Genomic DNA, 17,223 nt, shown 5'->3' with positions numbered 1-17,223 from the left:
TATGCAAAATATTGTGGTTGACACATTTCTATATTACAAATGCTTGTGTAGTCCTGTGTCATACCTAAATGTCATACAAGTGAATTGTATAGAAACAACTCACCAAAAGTGACTATTGCACAACTGATTTGACAAAAAAAATACACCTCGGGGTTTTGAAAGATAACATTCTCAAGTTTCGTACACAATAAAGAAAAATCACTTTTAGTGCTAATGAGTAACATAGGGCTGAACATGAGTTGAACTTGTGTACTCACGTTTTTGTGTAGTATAGTTGCAATATTCCAAAATAATATATATATTTTTTGTATAAGCTGGAAAACACTGCAAATCCATAGCCTGAAGGGACATGGGCCTGAAGGGACATGAACGTGTGTTGTCGGGCCTTACAAATACATTTGATTTTGATTTGATTATCAATAAGGTAGGATATCTGGAACACACAAACACACTCTTTTTTTAAATCACATGCCATGAAACTCTGGGACCTGGCTGAATTTAAGGGTGTTTTCACACCTGTAGTTCGTTTGCTTTGTTCCGATTCAGGGACTATTATGATACAATTGTTGCACTTGATTCTTAGTTCGTTTGTGTTCACACGGCTGTGTTCACACGGACCAAAACAAATGCACGCGCGAGCAAACTATCACTCATTGGTCAGATTTTGGGGTGTGCCCCCCCCCCCCCCCCCCAACCCTGAATCTCCGCGTTACATTGAAATCGGGGAGGAGAGAGCGGGGGAGCAAATGAATGAATGTGGATGAGAGCCGTGATGTAAGTGGTTGCAGATACGGCTGTGGGGGTGCTAGAGACATGATCGAATAGTCTTTTATGCGCCTCAATCTCCTGAACACGGCGCGAGCCATTCCTAATCGATCAGAACTAAATCGGCAGCGAAAAAGCCCATTTTAAAGCACCTATTATTACCCATGCACATGCGCAGATTGCCCACAGAGTCTGGAGACGCGAGATGACGCACGAATGAATGTGGACTGTTCCATCAGAGGGGGGAGCTTCGGTTGCCAGTGTCCTTTCAGCCGACCAGGAATCGGATAATGAAACAATGATCCCACTAAATGGCCAGAAGCGTCTTATGGCGACATCTACAATTACCTCATTGAGTCTCCAGGTAGACTAATGTTTATATTTAAGTGCAGCGGTCTGTAGCCACTCACATTACCACCGAAGCTCCCCGATGGAACAGTCCACATTCATTCTCTCGGTGAGAGAGAGAGGGAGAGAGAGAGTCAGTGAGAGGGAGAGAGAGAGAGGAGGTGTTGTCTCGCACGGTGCTGCTGTTGCAGCGTCACTACAGTCACTAAACTTTCTGTACACTTGCGTGTTCTCCAGCATCTGACGAATGTGATCGTCTGCCCAAATATCAACGAGGCAGTGTACCGAGTCATCGCTGCTCCACGTTGACCCACGGCTCACTATTATTATTATTGTGTCGGTTTGCTAAATTGATTGCATTCTCACAGCATACGAGTCGCGTCGGGTTCGTTTGAAAATGCGCCGAGACCACCCTCTCTAGGTGGTCTCGGCCCGCTTGTTTTGTTCCGCAACAGAATGTGATTGCTGTGTTCATATATGCCCAACTGAACCGAAATAGCGGGTAAACGCTCCAGGTTTCGGATCAACAGCTCCAAACGAGCCAGGTGTGAAAACGCCCTAAGACTGCACAAATCATGTTTAAAGCACGAAACAATTCACTCCCGGGTAACATCCAAAAATGCTGTTATAGAGAGGGGGGTTACAATTTAGAGGAGAGTCTAACTTTAAGAAACAGGCTGTTCATTCAACAATGTATGTATATTTCAGTTTGTGGAGTGAATATGAGTTGCATAAGATAATAGAGTGTGAAGGTATATTGAATACTGTCTATCTGTATGTCATGTATGTCATATGATGAATTGAAAATGGGGGACCCTGATGTAAACAAGACGAAAGTCTTTCTCTGGTCTGCATCCCCTTAACAATTGTGTGTATTGAGCCGTACTGTATTGTACCCATTCTGCAATCTGCAATCAATCAATCAATCAATCAATCAATCAATCAATCAATCAATCAATCAAGGGGGTAGGAATACATATGTTTACACTTCATTCTATACTCCTGCTTGTTTGTTTGTTCTGTTTATTACTTGTTTTTTATTATTATTTATTTTCAATTTATGTTCGAAATAAATAAACGCATTCATTCAAGATATTGTGTGAGCAAAAGTATAGTTAATTTACTCCCTCGAGTCTGGCCCCGCGCGGATCTTGCAGCTATGCCCGCACAGTGCAATACTCCAATTCAGCCATTGGCAATTCAGCCATTGGGTGGGTGGCGCTGCTGAGCGGCCCTCACAGCGCGGCCGTCAGCGCGCGGCCCGAGAACGCTGCTGGCTCTGCGGCTCTGCAGCTGCATGCTTCTCCGGGAGTCCGGGGTGATAATCTGGCGCACGCCTGACATATCGGCATGTAACTCGAGAACCGAGGCACGGATTTGGGCGAGTCAGATGGCATTCGAACGGCAACGAATAGCGCTTTAATTTATATGTTTGGCGAAAAATGCAGTCCCGAGCCTTCAGATGCTCGCAAAGGGCTGTGAAACTGAAACTGAAACTTAAAAACAATGAAACCCCGGACATTTCCATGAATTTATAAACCCCCCCCGGACGCCCCGGACAGGGCGTGAAAAGAGGACATGTCCGGGCAAAAGAGGACGTTTGGTCGCCCTAAGACAGCCTACTTTAGCTTAGCATAGCTAAAAGTAGCCTGATTGATTATTCATTCTGAAAGCAATATGAAAAGATGATGAAGCGATAAAAGATGGTAAATAGCTTTTATTTTCTGAATGCCTGCTCACAAGCAGGCCAGGTTTTTCTAGCACCCCGTTCCACCCTGGGAGCAGTTCCAGGGCCCTCATTCATCAACGTGTGCGTAGAATATGTTCTATTTCCACACGTAAGCACAGAATGTAGAATCAGTGTACGCACAGGAAAATCGGGATTCATCAACCGTGCGTACACAGGTTCTACGCACACCTGTCACGATGAATCTCACCTTGGCCCTGCACCGAGGCTCGTGCACACTTTCACGTATTTGCATACCAAAACCGCCCCGATTAACCATATACGGTAATGGACACCCCCATGAAATGTGGAAGAATGGACTAAACCGAGGGTGTTGTACACTGTCGGATATTATACCTATTAACTTCCTAAAAGACCATTGCTGCCTGGACACCGCAAACACTAATAAAGACCATTAAAGTTGCCCGTTAGTGTCATTAATGCTTGCTGGAATAAGAATGCCTTTCTTAATCTATTTTTAATATTAATAATTATTATAATACAATAAAAGACAGCTCCGTCTTTTAATACACATATATTGTACAGTAACGTCAAATAAATACTACAGTCCCCGCTGAAATAAAGGTTCTGCATACCAGCAGTGATCTACAGCATAAAAGATAGCCACTTTATAATACTATTCTGAGTAGATAATTCATCTGTATCGCAACAGAGTCACGGATCTGGTCGGGGCAGGTATCATTATGTCGGGAAAATCCTTATGAAATAAACAAAAGTGAATTAAAGAATTTAAAAACAAAGTTTAGCATATTAAATTGTTTTATAAGCTTTCTGAGTAGATAATTCATCTGTATCGCAACAGAGTCACGGATCTGGTCGGGGCAGGTATCATTATGTCGGGAAAATCTTTATGAAATAAACAAAAGTGAATTAAGGAATTTAAAACGAAGTTTAGCATATTAAATCGTTTTATAAGCTTATAGCTTTTTTCGTGCTGATTTGAGAGGGTCCAGCTGCAGAGCCGGAGAGCAACTCTCAGGGCCAAGATAGCACTTATACTATTTTGAGAGAGACAGCAGAGAGACAGACAGCAGAGAGACAGACAGACAGACAGACACTGTTCCACAGTGTGTGTGTGTGTGTGTGTGTGTGTGTGTGTGTGTGTGTGTGTGTGTGTGTGTGTGTGTGTGTGTGTGTGTGTGTGTGTGTGTGTGTGTGTGTGTGTGTGTGTGTGTGTGTGTGTGTGTGTGTGTGTGTGTGTGTGTGTGTGTGTGTGTGCGTGCGTGTGTGTGTGTGTGACTACTAGTCTAATAGTAGAGACTCAGCCCCCCCCCCCCTCTGGACCACCTCCTAGTAGAGACTTCTCTAGGAAGAAGACGAAGATGAGGATTAAGGCGAGACACTGCAGGTGAATAGGCAAATATACCTTTTTTGTTGATTTTGAGATTCTGTTATTTTGCTTCCTAAACATGTCTTCTATGAAACTAGTGACAATAAAACGTCAATAACACACATTTAGTTGTTCATTTTACTTCATTTTGCCTTATTGCATCCATAAATGTCCACATATTTAATGGGGAAGGGCCTCATTTGCATATATAAACATAAATTTCAGAAAACTTGTCTCTACTAGGAGGTGGTCCAGAGGGGGGGGTCTCTACTAGGTCACACACACACACTGTGGAACAGTGTCTATCTGTCTGTCTGTCTGTCTCTCTGCTGTCTGTCTCTCCGGCTCTGCAGCTGGACCTTGATCAAATAAGCACGGAAAAGCTTTTAAGCTCGTAGCTCCAATTTGGGTCCCAAATTGTGGTACAAATGAAGGAGGTGTCTCGGGTAGTGGACTCTAGTTAATATTATGTTCTCTCTGCAATTAGACTGCCCCTCATTCATCCCTATCTGATGCTATCTCTGAAAACAGTTCCTGCGAGCGCAGTCAGTGCAGGGGCGTATTTGGCACGGGGGACTTGGGAATGGGTCCCCCCCATTTTTTCAGAATGCAGTTAATGTCCCCCCCCCGTCTGACTACCTGTATGCAAAGAGTAGTAGATGGGGGTCGCATTTGCACGGGCCAAGTACCCACTCGCTAAAGTACTTGTCTTTGCATAATAATAGCTCGGGTCGTCCCCTCAGCCGAGGTGTGTGTTAAAATACGTCATCACATACGGTATAAAGAGAGATAAGATAAGACATTCAGTGCTATGTGACATCTGACTGTCAGTGCACCCCATAACGCTATATATATAAACCTGCATTCATTCGGAGAGAAAGACCTATTCCACATGCTATTTAGGGTTTGACAATAATTACACTAATATCGCTATTTCACAATGAACTATAATGAATCACGGGGGTCATACAGAACACGCGCCAGTGTCTTTATTTCCGCCTTGAAACTAATGCAGAACTGAGGAGTGCTTATGCGTAGTAACGATATTCTACCACTGGGCGTCAGCTAAGTGTGGTCCGAGCTGTGCGTACACGTAAGCACGGAGTCAAGTTCAAGTTGAAATTGATGAATCCCACTCTTTGCTTAGAAATGATCGTACGCACAGGGTAAGCACAAATCTGTGCGTAAGTCAGGTTGATGAATGAGGGCCCTGGAGTCCAGACCACCCATCACCACGTGTGCCCACGAGGGGACGAGGCGGTGTGCCGGACGATGCAAGATGGCGAGCCAACCCACTGAACCTCTGATATAGCTCAAGGCTAATGCCAGCCTGATTCGAATACCCCTGTTGCCCAACTCTTGTTACCTCAACAGTCCGGTAGGATTGAACTGACTGAACTTGAATCATAAGAACTTCCACGGATTGAACTGACCTGAATTGAATCCTATTGATGACATTGATTATAGTTGAATCACTGATGGTTCTCCTGTAAAGAAAGAAGGTTTAAAGGGTAATTTCACCTAATAAGGTATTTGCATTCCCATAACCTAGAATATTTCATTTGGTACTTTTGTTGTGTTACACCTTCAAAGGAAGAGTTTAAAGGAGCATTTCACCTAGTAAGGTATTTGCGTTCCCTGCACATTTAAAGGTTTAAATTAATATGTTTAAACATTTACCCATTGAAATGATAAACTGAAATAGAGTTTACTGGTGATAAAAGGATACATCCAATATCCAATCTTGAATCTAGCTTTTAGCTAGAGATAACCTCAGAGCCGTCTGAACCAAACCTAATGTGTTTATCCAATCAATCTAGGACTTGATATCGAACTAACTCTCCTTAAAGGAGAGGTTACTGAAAGAATCTAAAAGGGATACTTCAACCAACTAGCACTCTATGTCTGTATGCCTGTATGTCTAGCTAGCGCGCATTTGAATAAACACCGGTTATTGTTATAATTCTGTCTCTGGTCCACTATTCTTAAATTGTGCATATTACTCCTCTCCTCGTTTCGTACCTAGAAGTTGAACTGTGCCCGTGGCGAACAGCTGTTACAAGTAGGTGACACAAGTGCTACACTCGCACTTAAGTCCTGCTGGTCTGGCTCCGGATCCCATGTTCTCAACAGCACGACCTTTAATCTGAAACCCGCGTTATCCTACAGTATGTCTTACATGCGGCTATCTTGTTTGACCAGACATAGTGGTGGAGGTAGACCGGAGGTCTGATAATCACCGTGATTGGAGGGTGTGGGGTGTGGAGGGGGCTTACCATCCCTGGTGCAAGGGCCTCCCACTTGGGATTCTGATTGTCGCACAGCATGGTCTAGTCGCCCTGCAAGGTGTTGTAGGATTTGCTCCTTGAAATGGGAAAGGACGGCAGTGAAAAGAAAATAATGTCTGTGGGATTTATAGCCTTTGATTCGGTTTCTCTCTTGTATTTGGAACGAGCAAAGGTTCCCCTGAAAGGGAGATGAATGAATTATCATCACAAATGAATAATGTCTCTTGTTGATTACCTCCCACTTCAATTACACTCAGCGTTGTTTTGCCGCGCCACACGTGAGACTGTGTTATTTGTTTTAATTTCGGGGCTTTGTTTCGGGGATAAGGGGGTGTGTTTGGTCACGGTGTGTTTGATTGCAGTTTGATGGTGATGAAAGCATGTCAGCACGTCGTCTGACAGTATGGATTGAATGGGTAATGAAGTGGAACCTGGGAAACCTTCAATGGAGCGGAGCACTGCTTTCTCTCTTAAACCCATCTACACCATAGTTGCATAGTACAATACGGCTATGAACACTTATTAGTAAATTATCATATTATATTTTCTCTCTCTCTCTCAGTTAAAAAATAAGGTAAACAGGACAACTACAATTCATCCCTCCATGTTACACATATCATTCACTCCATACTACTATCACTCACACAGTTCTTAACAATACACATGTCATTGCTAAAAGCAATAATTAAAAGTGCAGGTCAGTATAAAACAGTGCATAGACAAAAGTACAAAAGATATCAATATATATAAAGATTCCAGTATAATATAAAATCATGAATATAGCATATACATGTGAATATAGAGTGATGTTTATTGCACAGATATGTGTATCGGTAGTGAGATGATTACTGATTGCTGGTGTTTAGAGTTCTTATGGACCAGGGAAATACAGTGTTAGTGAGTCTGGAAGTGCAAGCTCTGATGGACCTCCCTAGACAATGACTAGACAATAACACAGACAAGCAAAAGTTTGTTTTTTCTTAAATGTTCCAGTTTATTGTGTCTGTTGGAATGAGTCCGTGCATGTCTCCTTTGCAAGGGCTTTCCCCCCCACAAAAGAAAACGTTTCTACCTTGAGACATCTTTGCTGCAACAAGGCAGAATCTTTTCACACTGGCTGACTCATTCCAACATCGTCCTGCCCTCCCGCTCACTCCGGTCTCAGCTGTGTCATGTTCTTCTTCTTTCACAGATGGAAGCTGAACGACTCTTTCATCGTGCCGAGACCAGGGTCACGCTATTCTCTAACAGGGGGCAACCTGCGCCTCAGCCGTCTCGACAAAGAGCAAGATGTCGGCGTCTATCAGTGCCTGGCGTCCAACTCTTTCGGCACCGTCGTCAGCAGGGAGGCCAGTCTGCACGTCGCCTGTGAGTTCACTTCTCATGGGAAACCGAAAGGTTTATAGGCATCAAGGTTTTCTAAATCAGTGGTTCCCAAACTGTGGTCCACGGAATTGCAGGTGGTCCGTAGGAAAAAAAGCTAATTTTTTTTATAAATAATAGAACATTTATGTTATACAGTATAATTTAAATGTTTAATAAAATGTTAAAATCGTTGTGTATAAAACATAGTATTATAGTTTGTTCAAATTAGGCTAATCATTATCGGACTACATTTCTGGCTGAGGGGTGTGGTTAAATACTCAACGTCTCAAGTGAGGGAGACGCGCAGAAATTACAGCTCATTTCCATTCCGAGACAACAGACTTAGTAGGCTACTTTGTTGGCGGTGTGAAACATTAATATCTTCGGAACAGTTTGTATTAAATTGTATCTGAATATCTCCGTATAGCATAAAAGCCTGGCTGGCAGTGTGCATAGATTAAGGCCAGTGCGTGCTCCGCAAGTCAGACTGAATGGCCTATAACGGAGTCTCTCTCTCTCTCTCTCTCTCTCTCTCTCTCTCTCTCTCTCTCTCTCTCTCTCTCTCTCTCTCTCTCTCTCTCTCTCTCTCTCTCTCTCTCTCTCTACCAAATCCATTCTGAGACAACGAAACGCAGTGGCGCACTCTGCAAGTCAGACTGACCCACGTCGCGCGTTACAAGAGTCTCTCTCTCTTTCTAGCCAAACGTTAGACTATAAAAATTAACTGGATAGTTGATTTAACTTCATTAGCTGAAATATTCAAAGATCATTACTGTAAGTAAGCGTAAACGTGTGTGTGTGTGTGTGTGTGTGTGTGTGTGTGTGTGTGTGTGTGTGTGTGCACGAGCGCTCGTCCCATCTCAGGTCTTTGGAAAGACCAGATGAGGTCAGAGGAGTTTGAGTGTATGCGGTGACGAGTACAATTTACTTTTGAATGTCCATAACAACTATTAAAATATCTGCGTTTTAACACTACAACTTTATATATATTGTAACTGAGGGGTACAATTCCCTGACTGTATTGATAAGTATGGTATCATTAAACCACTACCGCTTGATGTACTTTAACTTCTGGCCATACAGTACACGATATCTAAGTATGATGAACACTTTCCCACATATGAAATCAGGTCCACACAAATATAACAGTTGAAGGTTTAATATAGCAAAAGGTATATACAACATTCACTTAATTACATTTATGATTTGAATGCACTTGTAAGGCAAATGAGTATTCGTAGGCAAATCAACACTGAATGTCCAATCTCTGGTTACGCAGGAAGCAAGTATACAACCTGGTTCTTTAGGGAACTATAGCGATGGTACTTAAAGATTATAGCGGGCTACTAAAGGGGTCCTGCTGGTTGTAAGTCAGTAGGGGGGGGGGGGGTTTGGAGAGCCGTCAGCTGCATCCCATCTGGCCAACGATTCCTGGGGAGAATTCAGGTACAGAACACAGTGCCCGCAGGATCTTGATCCACAGATGAATACACTTGGGCCCTCTTGTAGACGGTAGCTGTAGGCTGTAGGTCCACAACGAAGGAGAAGCGAGGCGGCCTCGGTCTGGGTTGAGCGCCGTCTCACCGGGGCTCCTCTCGGGGGTAATTCCAACACTCACCGGCGTTGGCTGTTATCCGCTCCACAAATCAAAGCACCCAAAGCAAATAGATATTCCATGCCGTATAGGCTCAGCAGTCGTCCGGGTAGGTAATCCAATGTGCAGGTCCACTCGTCCTCGCCCAGAACTCCTCGGATGAAAGCACCACGCGTGGTCTGCCCAGCCTGGTTAAGACTCTAGATAACGCGAGGAAACGATGGGGGTGCTGCTCACTTTAGAACTCTAACCGAACGATGCACCATACATAATAGACTATTATTAACTTAATAGAAATACGTCCCACTCGACGGTACAGTGCCAAACTATGACAATTCAGCTATGAATTTACACGAGGTCTCAATGCCTATTCTGGGGCCAAATAGGCCATACTGCACCACACGTGGGTCGTGGGTGAGGCTTCACGTCTGTTACTAGGTTGGAGGGTAAAGGACTAATGGACTAAAAGAAAGTTCTACTTTACTTGCGCCATATTTATATGCACGGTGAACAAATAGTACCATTCGTATTTCGGTAGCCGTATTCCTACGCGGAACCGGGGCTAGTTGGGACATGTTCGTCGGCACTATTGAACATGACTCAAGGGGCTTGTCTGCTGGCGCCAGGTTCTTGTCCAATGAGAGAATGAACTATTATGGGCTGTAGTAGACTAAAGGGATATTCAGTGTATATGTACAAAGAATATACAAGGGATATCGAACGATATACAAATACTATTAAATATATATCCATAAATAAATATATATATTCGGTTTAATCTGATCCTTCACAACAGCCGCCCCCTAATTAGTCCCACCTAATTAGCTAAGCAGAGACAGATTAACCGCACTGTCTACCACTCAAGGTCCGCTGTAAGGGTCAGTCAACTCACAAAGTCATGGGGTCATGGTCGTCATCGATAGTGTCTGGGAGTCTTGGCAGTTCTATTAGCCTCGCCACGGGTCGTGTGTAAGTTCGCCCTTGGACGAGCACTTCAGCTGCTCGGACCTTGCCATCGGCACCGGTGATCACTTTGCTTACGCGGCCAGCCGGCCACATAGCTCTGGGTAGTGACTGGTCGATAATCATGACGACTGTTCCTTCTGTCAAATTGTCTCTCTCTTTTACCCACTTCTGGCGGGTCTGTAGAGACGGTAGATAGTGGAGTAGGAAGCTATTCCAAAACTTGTCAGCCAGTACTTGACTGTACCTCCACATTCTTCGGCCGTTCGCTTCTTCAGGCCTGTACATTGTCTGGGGTAGCGCGGGGTCCAGCCGCCCCATCAAGAGTGTGTTGGGGGTGACTGGGTCGACATCTGCTACATCACTTGAGACGTAACCGAGGGGCTTGGAGTTCAATACTCCCTCGATCTCCGTGAGGACTGTCATTAGGACTTCTTCCGCCACAGTCTGGGCCCCAAGCACGGCGTACAGGGCTGTCTTTATGGAACGTACTTCTCGTTCCCAGGTTCCACCGAAGTGGGGTGCGTTCGGGGGATTAAACTGGAAGTCAATCTGGGATGGAGCGAGGTGGGTCTTAAGTTCTGGGCCCATAGCTTGGAAGCTCTCTCTCAGCTCTCTTTCTCCGCCTTTGAAGTTTGTCCCGTGATCAGACAACAATGTAGACGGTTTTCCTTTCCGCGATGTGAATCTTCGGAAGGCCATAAGGAATGAGTCTGTGCTCATGGTTGGAAGGAGTTCGATATGTATCGCTCTGGTGGTCATGGATTTGAATACAATACCCCACCGCTTCTCGGTTCCTCTTCCTTTCTTTATATACAACGGGCCAAAACAGTCCATGCCTGTGGAGTGAAAGGGCTTGTCGCCGAGTCGGAGGCGACAGGGAGGTAGGTCAGCCATCCGGGGTATGCTGGGCTGCGCGCGCCACTTTCGGCAGTCTAGACAGGTTCGCTGGAAGCGTCGCACTGCTTCTCTCCCTTGAAGTATCCAATAGCGACGTCTGATCTCCGCGAAGACTCTCTCTGCTCCTGCGTGGTGCACATCCTCGTCGTATTTCTTTATGATCAGCTCTGTGACCTTGTGTCGGCTGTTCAAGACTATCGGGTACTTAACGTCATCCGGTAGGTCGGGGGCTCTCCGTGGTCGACCACCCACTCTGATGAGATTATGGGCGTCACTCTCGGGTGCCAGGTGGAGCAGTCTGCTGTCTGATGGGACGGGCTTTCCTCCCTGTAGACAGTCTAGCTCATCGGGGAACGAGTCTCTCTGGGCTCGTTGTAGTAGAAGAAGTTCTGCTTCTTCGTAGTCAGCTGGGTTGTGTTTGGTGTCCACATACCGCCAGCTTGCTGCTTCTGTTAACTCTTGAATCTCTGTGACTCTGACTCCCACGAAGACCTTGTATCTGCATGAATCAGACTTGATCCATGTGAGTACTGTCGTAGAGTCTGACCACAAGATTGTTCTTTGCACCGGGATGGTGAGTTCACGTTGGATTAACGTGGCTAGATGCGCTCCTGCTAGGGCTGCGCAGAGCTCTAGACGCGGGATAGATTGTTGCTTTCGTGGGGCTATTCTTGAGCGAGCCAGGATGAAAGCGGTGTGTATCTCTCCTCCCTTCTCTTGGGCACGCAAGTAGGCCACAGATCCATAGGCTACTTCGGAGGCGTCGCTGAAGACGTGTAGATCCATCTTGCATGTCTCTGGCCTCACTGTGGGTGGGAAGTAGCTGCGGCGTATGTTGACGCCTGGGAGTGAGCGGAGTTCCGTCTCCCACTCTCTCCATGTGGAGGCAAGGTGTGCGGGTATTGGGTCGTCCCAGCCCTGGTCCTTGTCCCATAGTGCTCGTACAATCATCTTTGCCCTGGTGGTGTAAGGTAGAATACATCCCAACGGGTCATATTGTCTGGCGAGTGTTCTGTACACACTCCGTCTGGTGGTCGGTATCGCCGTCGACCTTCCCTGCTCCGTGGTCAGGGGTTTGTGTCTATAGTGGAGCGAGTCTGTTTTGAAGCGCCAGACTAGTCCTAGTGTCATTTCTTGGGCTTCTCCTGGGATGGTCGCCATCCAGGTCTCGCTACTGGCTGCCTTGTCCGCGGGGGAGAGGCTGCGCAATACTTGCGGGTCGCTGCTGGCCCACTGCCTGAGATCAAAGCCGCCTTTGATCAGGGAGGCGCGTAGCTTGAGTAGGAGAGCCTCGGCTTCTTCTTGGGTCGAAACGCTTTGTAAACAGTTGTCCACGTAGAAACTGTTCTTCACACTGTGTCGGACCTCTTCATCTGCTGCTGGGTCCTCTGCGACGTGTTTCTGCAGTGCAAATGTAGCACAGCACGGGCTGCATGTGGTTCCGAAGGGGAGGACTTCCCATTGGTAGATGGCTGGGTGCTCATCTCCGATCCTCTCTCTCCATAGGAACCGCAGTAGGGGCTTATCCTCCTCCACTAGTCTCACCTGCAGGAACATCCCTTTGATATCCCCTCTGATAGCCACCTTGTCCTGGCGGAAGCGTAGTAGCACGCCTAGTAGAGAGGGGCCGAGTGTGGGGCCGGGCAAGAGCTCTTTATTCAGATTCTGGGATCCGATCTGGTAGCTGCAGTTAAACACAATGCGATCCTTGCCGTTGTGGTGGACCTTGTGGTGCGGCACGTACCATGATTCGGTCGTCTGATCGGCCTCTTTAATGTCAATCTGGTTACGTGTCTCGCTGTGATTAGCTTCTCAATCTCAGCGCGGTACACACTCTCTTGAGCGGGGTCTTTGGCTAGGCGCCGCTCTGTGTTCAATAGATACCGCTCCGTAGCTTCTTTCGTGGCGTGAAAGGTGGGCATTCCCTCTCGCCTCAGGAGTGGAGTTGCGTATCTCATCACTCCGCTGACTGTGACTCTCTTTGTCCCTTGCTCGAGGAGGTTTATGGCGTAAATGTCTTCTTTAGAACGAATGTCTTTCTTTTCGTTCTTAAAGGGCATTGTCTCTAGTGTCCATAGCCTCTCGACATGCTGCAGGAGAGTGGTGTCTTCTTCTGTCACTCTGGAGTGGAGGCAGCTAGTGGCTGCTGTTCGGTTGAGAGATTTAGCGAGGGGGCCTTGTAATGTCCATCCTAGGCGGGTCTCGACTGCTGCAGGACAGCCTCTGGGTCCTGTATGGACCCGGTCTATCGGGACTATGAGGTCTGCATGGTCGGAGCCTATCAGCAGGGTCGGGGTGGCGCCGTCTATGAGCGGGATAGGTAGTTGACGCAGGTGCACATATTTATCCATCAGTTTGGCGATGGGGTAGGTGTACTGTGATAGTCCTATTTCTTGGCTGGTGAAAGCATTTGTAATCCTATACCGTCTCTCTGGCTGCCCGCTTGCTGCGATAGTGAAGGAGACATTCTCGCCTTTTATCGTCTTTAAATCTCTTCTTATTGTCCGAATCGTCATCTGGTTTTCGCTCCCCCGCAGTCCCAGCTGGGCCGCAGCGGATGCGAGGAGAAGGGTCTTCTCTGACCCGTCATCAAGGACGGCGTAAGTGTCCATGACTTTATCTTGGTGGCTCAATGTTACACGGACTACCTTTAAGAGCACCTGGGCGCCGCTGCTGCTGGCGGGGTCAATGTACATGACACTTGCCTTTGTGCTGCTCGATGGTGCAGGTGCAGGCTTTCTTCTGTTACTGTCGTGTAGGACATCTAGGTGGGCTCCGTCACACTGACTGCACCTCTTCTTTAGGCGGCACTCGGCTGCCATGTGACTGCGCGCACATCGGTAACAGCGCCTGTTGGACTTTATCCATTGACTCACTTCTTCTGCATTCATCTTCTTGAACAGGTCACATTGTGACAGCCAGTGTTCCTTCTCGCAGTACGGGCACACCATCTTCCACTTCTCTTTTCTCGAGGGGGTACTGTGGTTCTTACTGCTCGGTACTGATTCTGATTGGTGCATGACAGTCACTGATCTTCTTCCATCGTTTACTCTCCTAGGTCCCTCTCTGGAGCTTGGTGTGCTCCGCACGAATGTATCCAAGCGTAGGCTGCTGACTTCTCTCGTCAGGAAGTCGGCTAAATCGAGGAGGGATGGTTCGGGACCGTTAGGATCACGGTGGTCTCTTTGCCGCCTAAAGCGCTCTTGTCTGGCGGGCGGCAGCTTCTCTAAAATCCTCTCGACGTTAGAGTTGGCGTATAGCTCGTGCATACCCTTTTCTCGTTGCGCTCCCAGCATCCCTACCAGGGACTGCACTTTTATAGACAGGTCGTCTAGTGAGCGATTGTCTGTTGCTGGGGGTAGGCGGTCAATACGCCTTATCTCTTGGATTACGTAATCCCATATACGTCCATATCTCTGGTCCAGCGCTGCTAGAGCCGCGGTGTATGGGGTCGTAGAGGTGGCATAGGCTAGCGCTATATTGTGCGCTCGGGGTACTTTCAGGTGCTTCAGTAATATTGCATACTTGTGGCGTTCGTCAACGACATCCACCATCATTGTCTCTAAGCACATCCGGAGCTCCGTGTACTGTGCTCGATTCTCATGGGTGAAGTCTGGAAACGTCGGTGTGCCAATGTATGACGCCGTGGATGGCTGGCACATCGGTGAGCGTTGGGAGAGAGGCCTCCTAGGCGAGTCTCCTCTTGCGCCTCTCTGTGGGCTGGTACCGGCAGGGTACCATGGCCCGCTGGTCCAGGTGCTGTTCCTCGGGGCTGGTCGTGCGTCATGCTCACCCGTGAATAGAGTCGGGGGTCTGTAGCGCAGCGCCGCGGGGGTATAGCCTGGGCTGTACTGGACCTCCTGGTCCGGTGGAGTACTGTGCTGTCGTCGGGCTTGGTTCTCCTCCTCTCCCTCTTCTTCTTCTGTCAGGTCCTCTAGATCCTGTAGTCGTTTATTTAGCCTCTCCGCAGTGTATGCTGCTCCTTCCTTGTAGCTGGGTCTCGCTTGGACCGGTCGGGGAAGGGGGTCTGCGGGGGGTATAGGCTCTCTCTGGTGGTCAGGTTCAGGGTCGCTTGGTCGGTTAGGGGATGCTGCCCTTGACTGTTGTCTCGACGAGGCCCTTGAACCCCTGGCGGAGGGAGAGGGTGTTGCCTTGGTGATCAGCTGCTCCATTAGCTGCGCTTGTAGTCTGTCGCGCTCGCCTTCGCGCTGGATGAGAGCGATGTCGCGCTCTGCTTCTCTTTGGGCACCGTCAGCGGCGCGCTGGGTGTCGGACCGGTCTCTTGCCATATTCTCTTCCGTCTGAAGGCGTCTCATCTCCAGGCGTATGTGCTCTTCTTCGCTCCGTTGCTGTGTTTGGAGTCGATCGCGTTCACCCTGAAGTCGATCGCGTTCACCCTGGAGTCGATCGCGTTCGGTAGAGGCTGTCAGGCTGACGAGGAACGCCTGTGACAGCATCCTCTCCGCCTCGCTGGGGGAAGACACTTGTAGAGGTGAGCCTCTCCTGGCTGTACTCGTTGGGGAGTCCTGGAGCTCTATCTCCTCGGCGCTCTCCTCATCTTGTTCCGTGCAGGGTTCCACCTCTGGAGGGTTGTCTTCCTCCCGGAGCTGGTCGGGGACTACTTCTTCGGTATTGGCGGGGGGTAAAGGCATGTCTGTTCCCTCCTGGTCCCCACCGTGAGCTTGGTCAGTTACATTAGAACCCACTAGGGCCTCTGTGGTCGGGGTAACCTGGTCGTTAAGGTCAGACATAATTTTACTTTCTACTTTTACCGCGTTTACCGTCTGTAGAAGGCTAGGTAGTTGACTGACAGCGTAATCCTCTAAGTACTGAGGTGTCTGTCGTCTGCGCCGCGGGCGTTCTACGTTAGGAGGACCGTTTCATGGAGTGTTCATCATAGGCCATTTCAATATTAATAACACTATATTAATATTACACTAGTTACCCTCCGGCTCGAAGGACCAATTGTAACTGAGGGGTACAATTCCCTGACTGTATTGATAAGTATGGTATCATTAAACCACTACCGCTTGATGTACTTTAACTTCTGGCCATACAGTACACGATATCTAAGTATGATGAACACTTTCCCACATATGAAATCAGGTCCACACAAATATAACAGTCGAAGGTTTAATATAGCAAAAGGTATATACAACATTCACTTAATTACATTTATGATTTGAATGCACTTGTAAGGCAAATGAGTATTTGTAGGCAAATCAACACTGAATGTCCAATCTCTGGTTACGCAGGAAGCAAGTATACAACCTGGTTCTTTAGGGAACTATAGCGATGGTACTTAAAGATTATAGCGGGCTACTAAAGGGGTCCTGCTGGTTGTAAGTCAGTAGGGGGGGGGGGGTTTGGAGAGCCGTCAGCTGCATCCCATCTGGCCAACGATTCCTGGGGAGAATTCAGGTACAGAACACAGTGCCCGCAGGATCTTGATCCACAGATGAATACACTTGGGCCCTCTTGTAGACGGTAGCTGTAGGCTGTAGGTCCACAACGAAGGAGAAGCGAGGCGGCCTCGGTCTGGGTTGAGCGCCGTCTCACCGGGGCTCCTCTCGGGGGTAATTCCAACACTCACCGGCGTTGGCTGTTATCCGCTCCACAAATCAAAGCACCCAAAGCAAATAGATATTCCATGCCGTATAGGCTCAGCAGTCGTCCGGGTAGGTAATCCAATGTGCAGGTCCACTCGTCCTCGCCCAGAACTCCTCGGATGAAAGCACCACGCGTGGTCTGCCCAGCCTGGTTAAGACTCTAGATAACGCGAGGAAACGATGGGGGTGCTGCTCACTTTAGAACTCTAACCGAACGATGCACCATACATAATAGACTATTATTAACTTAATAGAAATACGTCCCACTCGACGGTACAGTGCCAAACTATGACAATTCAGCTATGAATTTACAC

At 47.5% G+C, this 17,223-nt stretch overlaps 1 protein-coding gene across 1 annotated transcript in view; it reads left to right on the top strand.

The window, feature by feature from the left end:
* Positions 1-17,223, top strand: part of LOC311244596 (contactin-4-like) — a gene marked incomplete at both ends in the record, with an annotated part of 367,297 nt that overhangs the window by 87,635 nt on the left and 262,439 nt on the right. The window contains one exon of the mRNA XM_084334191.1: positions 7,671-7,846. Within this exon, the coding sequence (XP_084190317.1) occupies positions 7,671-7,846 (176 nt within the window). The remainder of the gene's footprint in view (positions 1-7,670; positions 7,847-17,223) is intronic.

Source organism: Notolepis coatsorum, assembly GCF_963971535.1.
Source record: "Notolepis coatsorum genome assembly, chromosome: 17".
In the NCBI taxonomy this organism is placed as follows: Eukaryota; Metazoa; Chordata; class Actinopteri; order Aulopiformes; family Paralepididae; genus Notolepis; species Notolepis coatsorum.
This window is presented reverse-complemented; position numbering and strand designations above follow the sequence as displayed.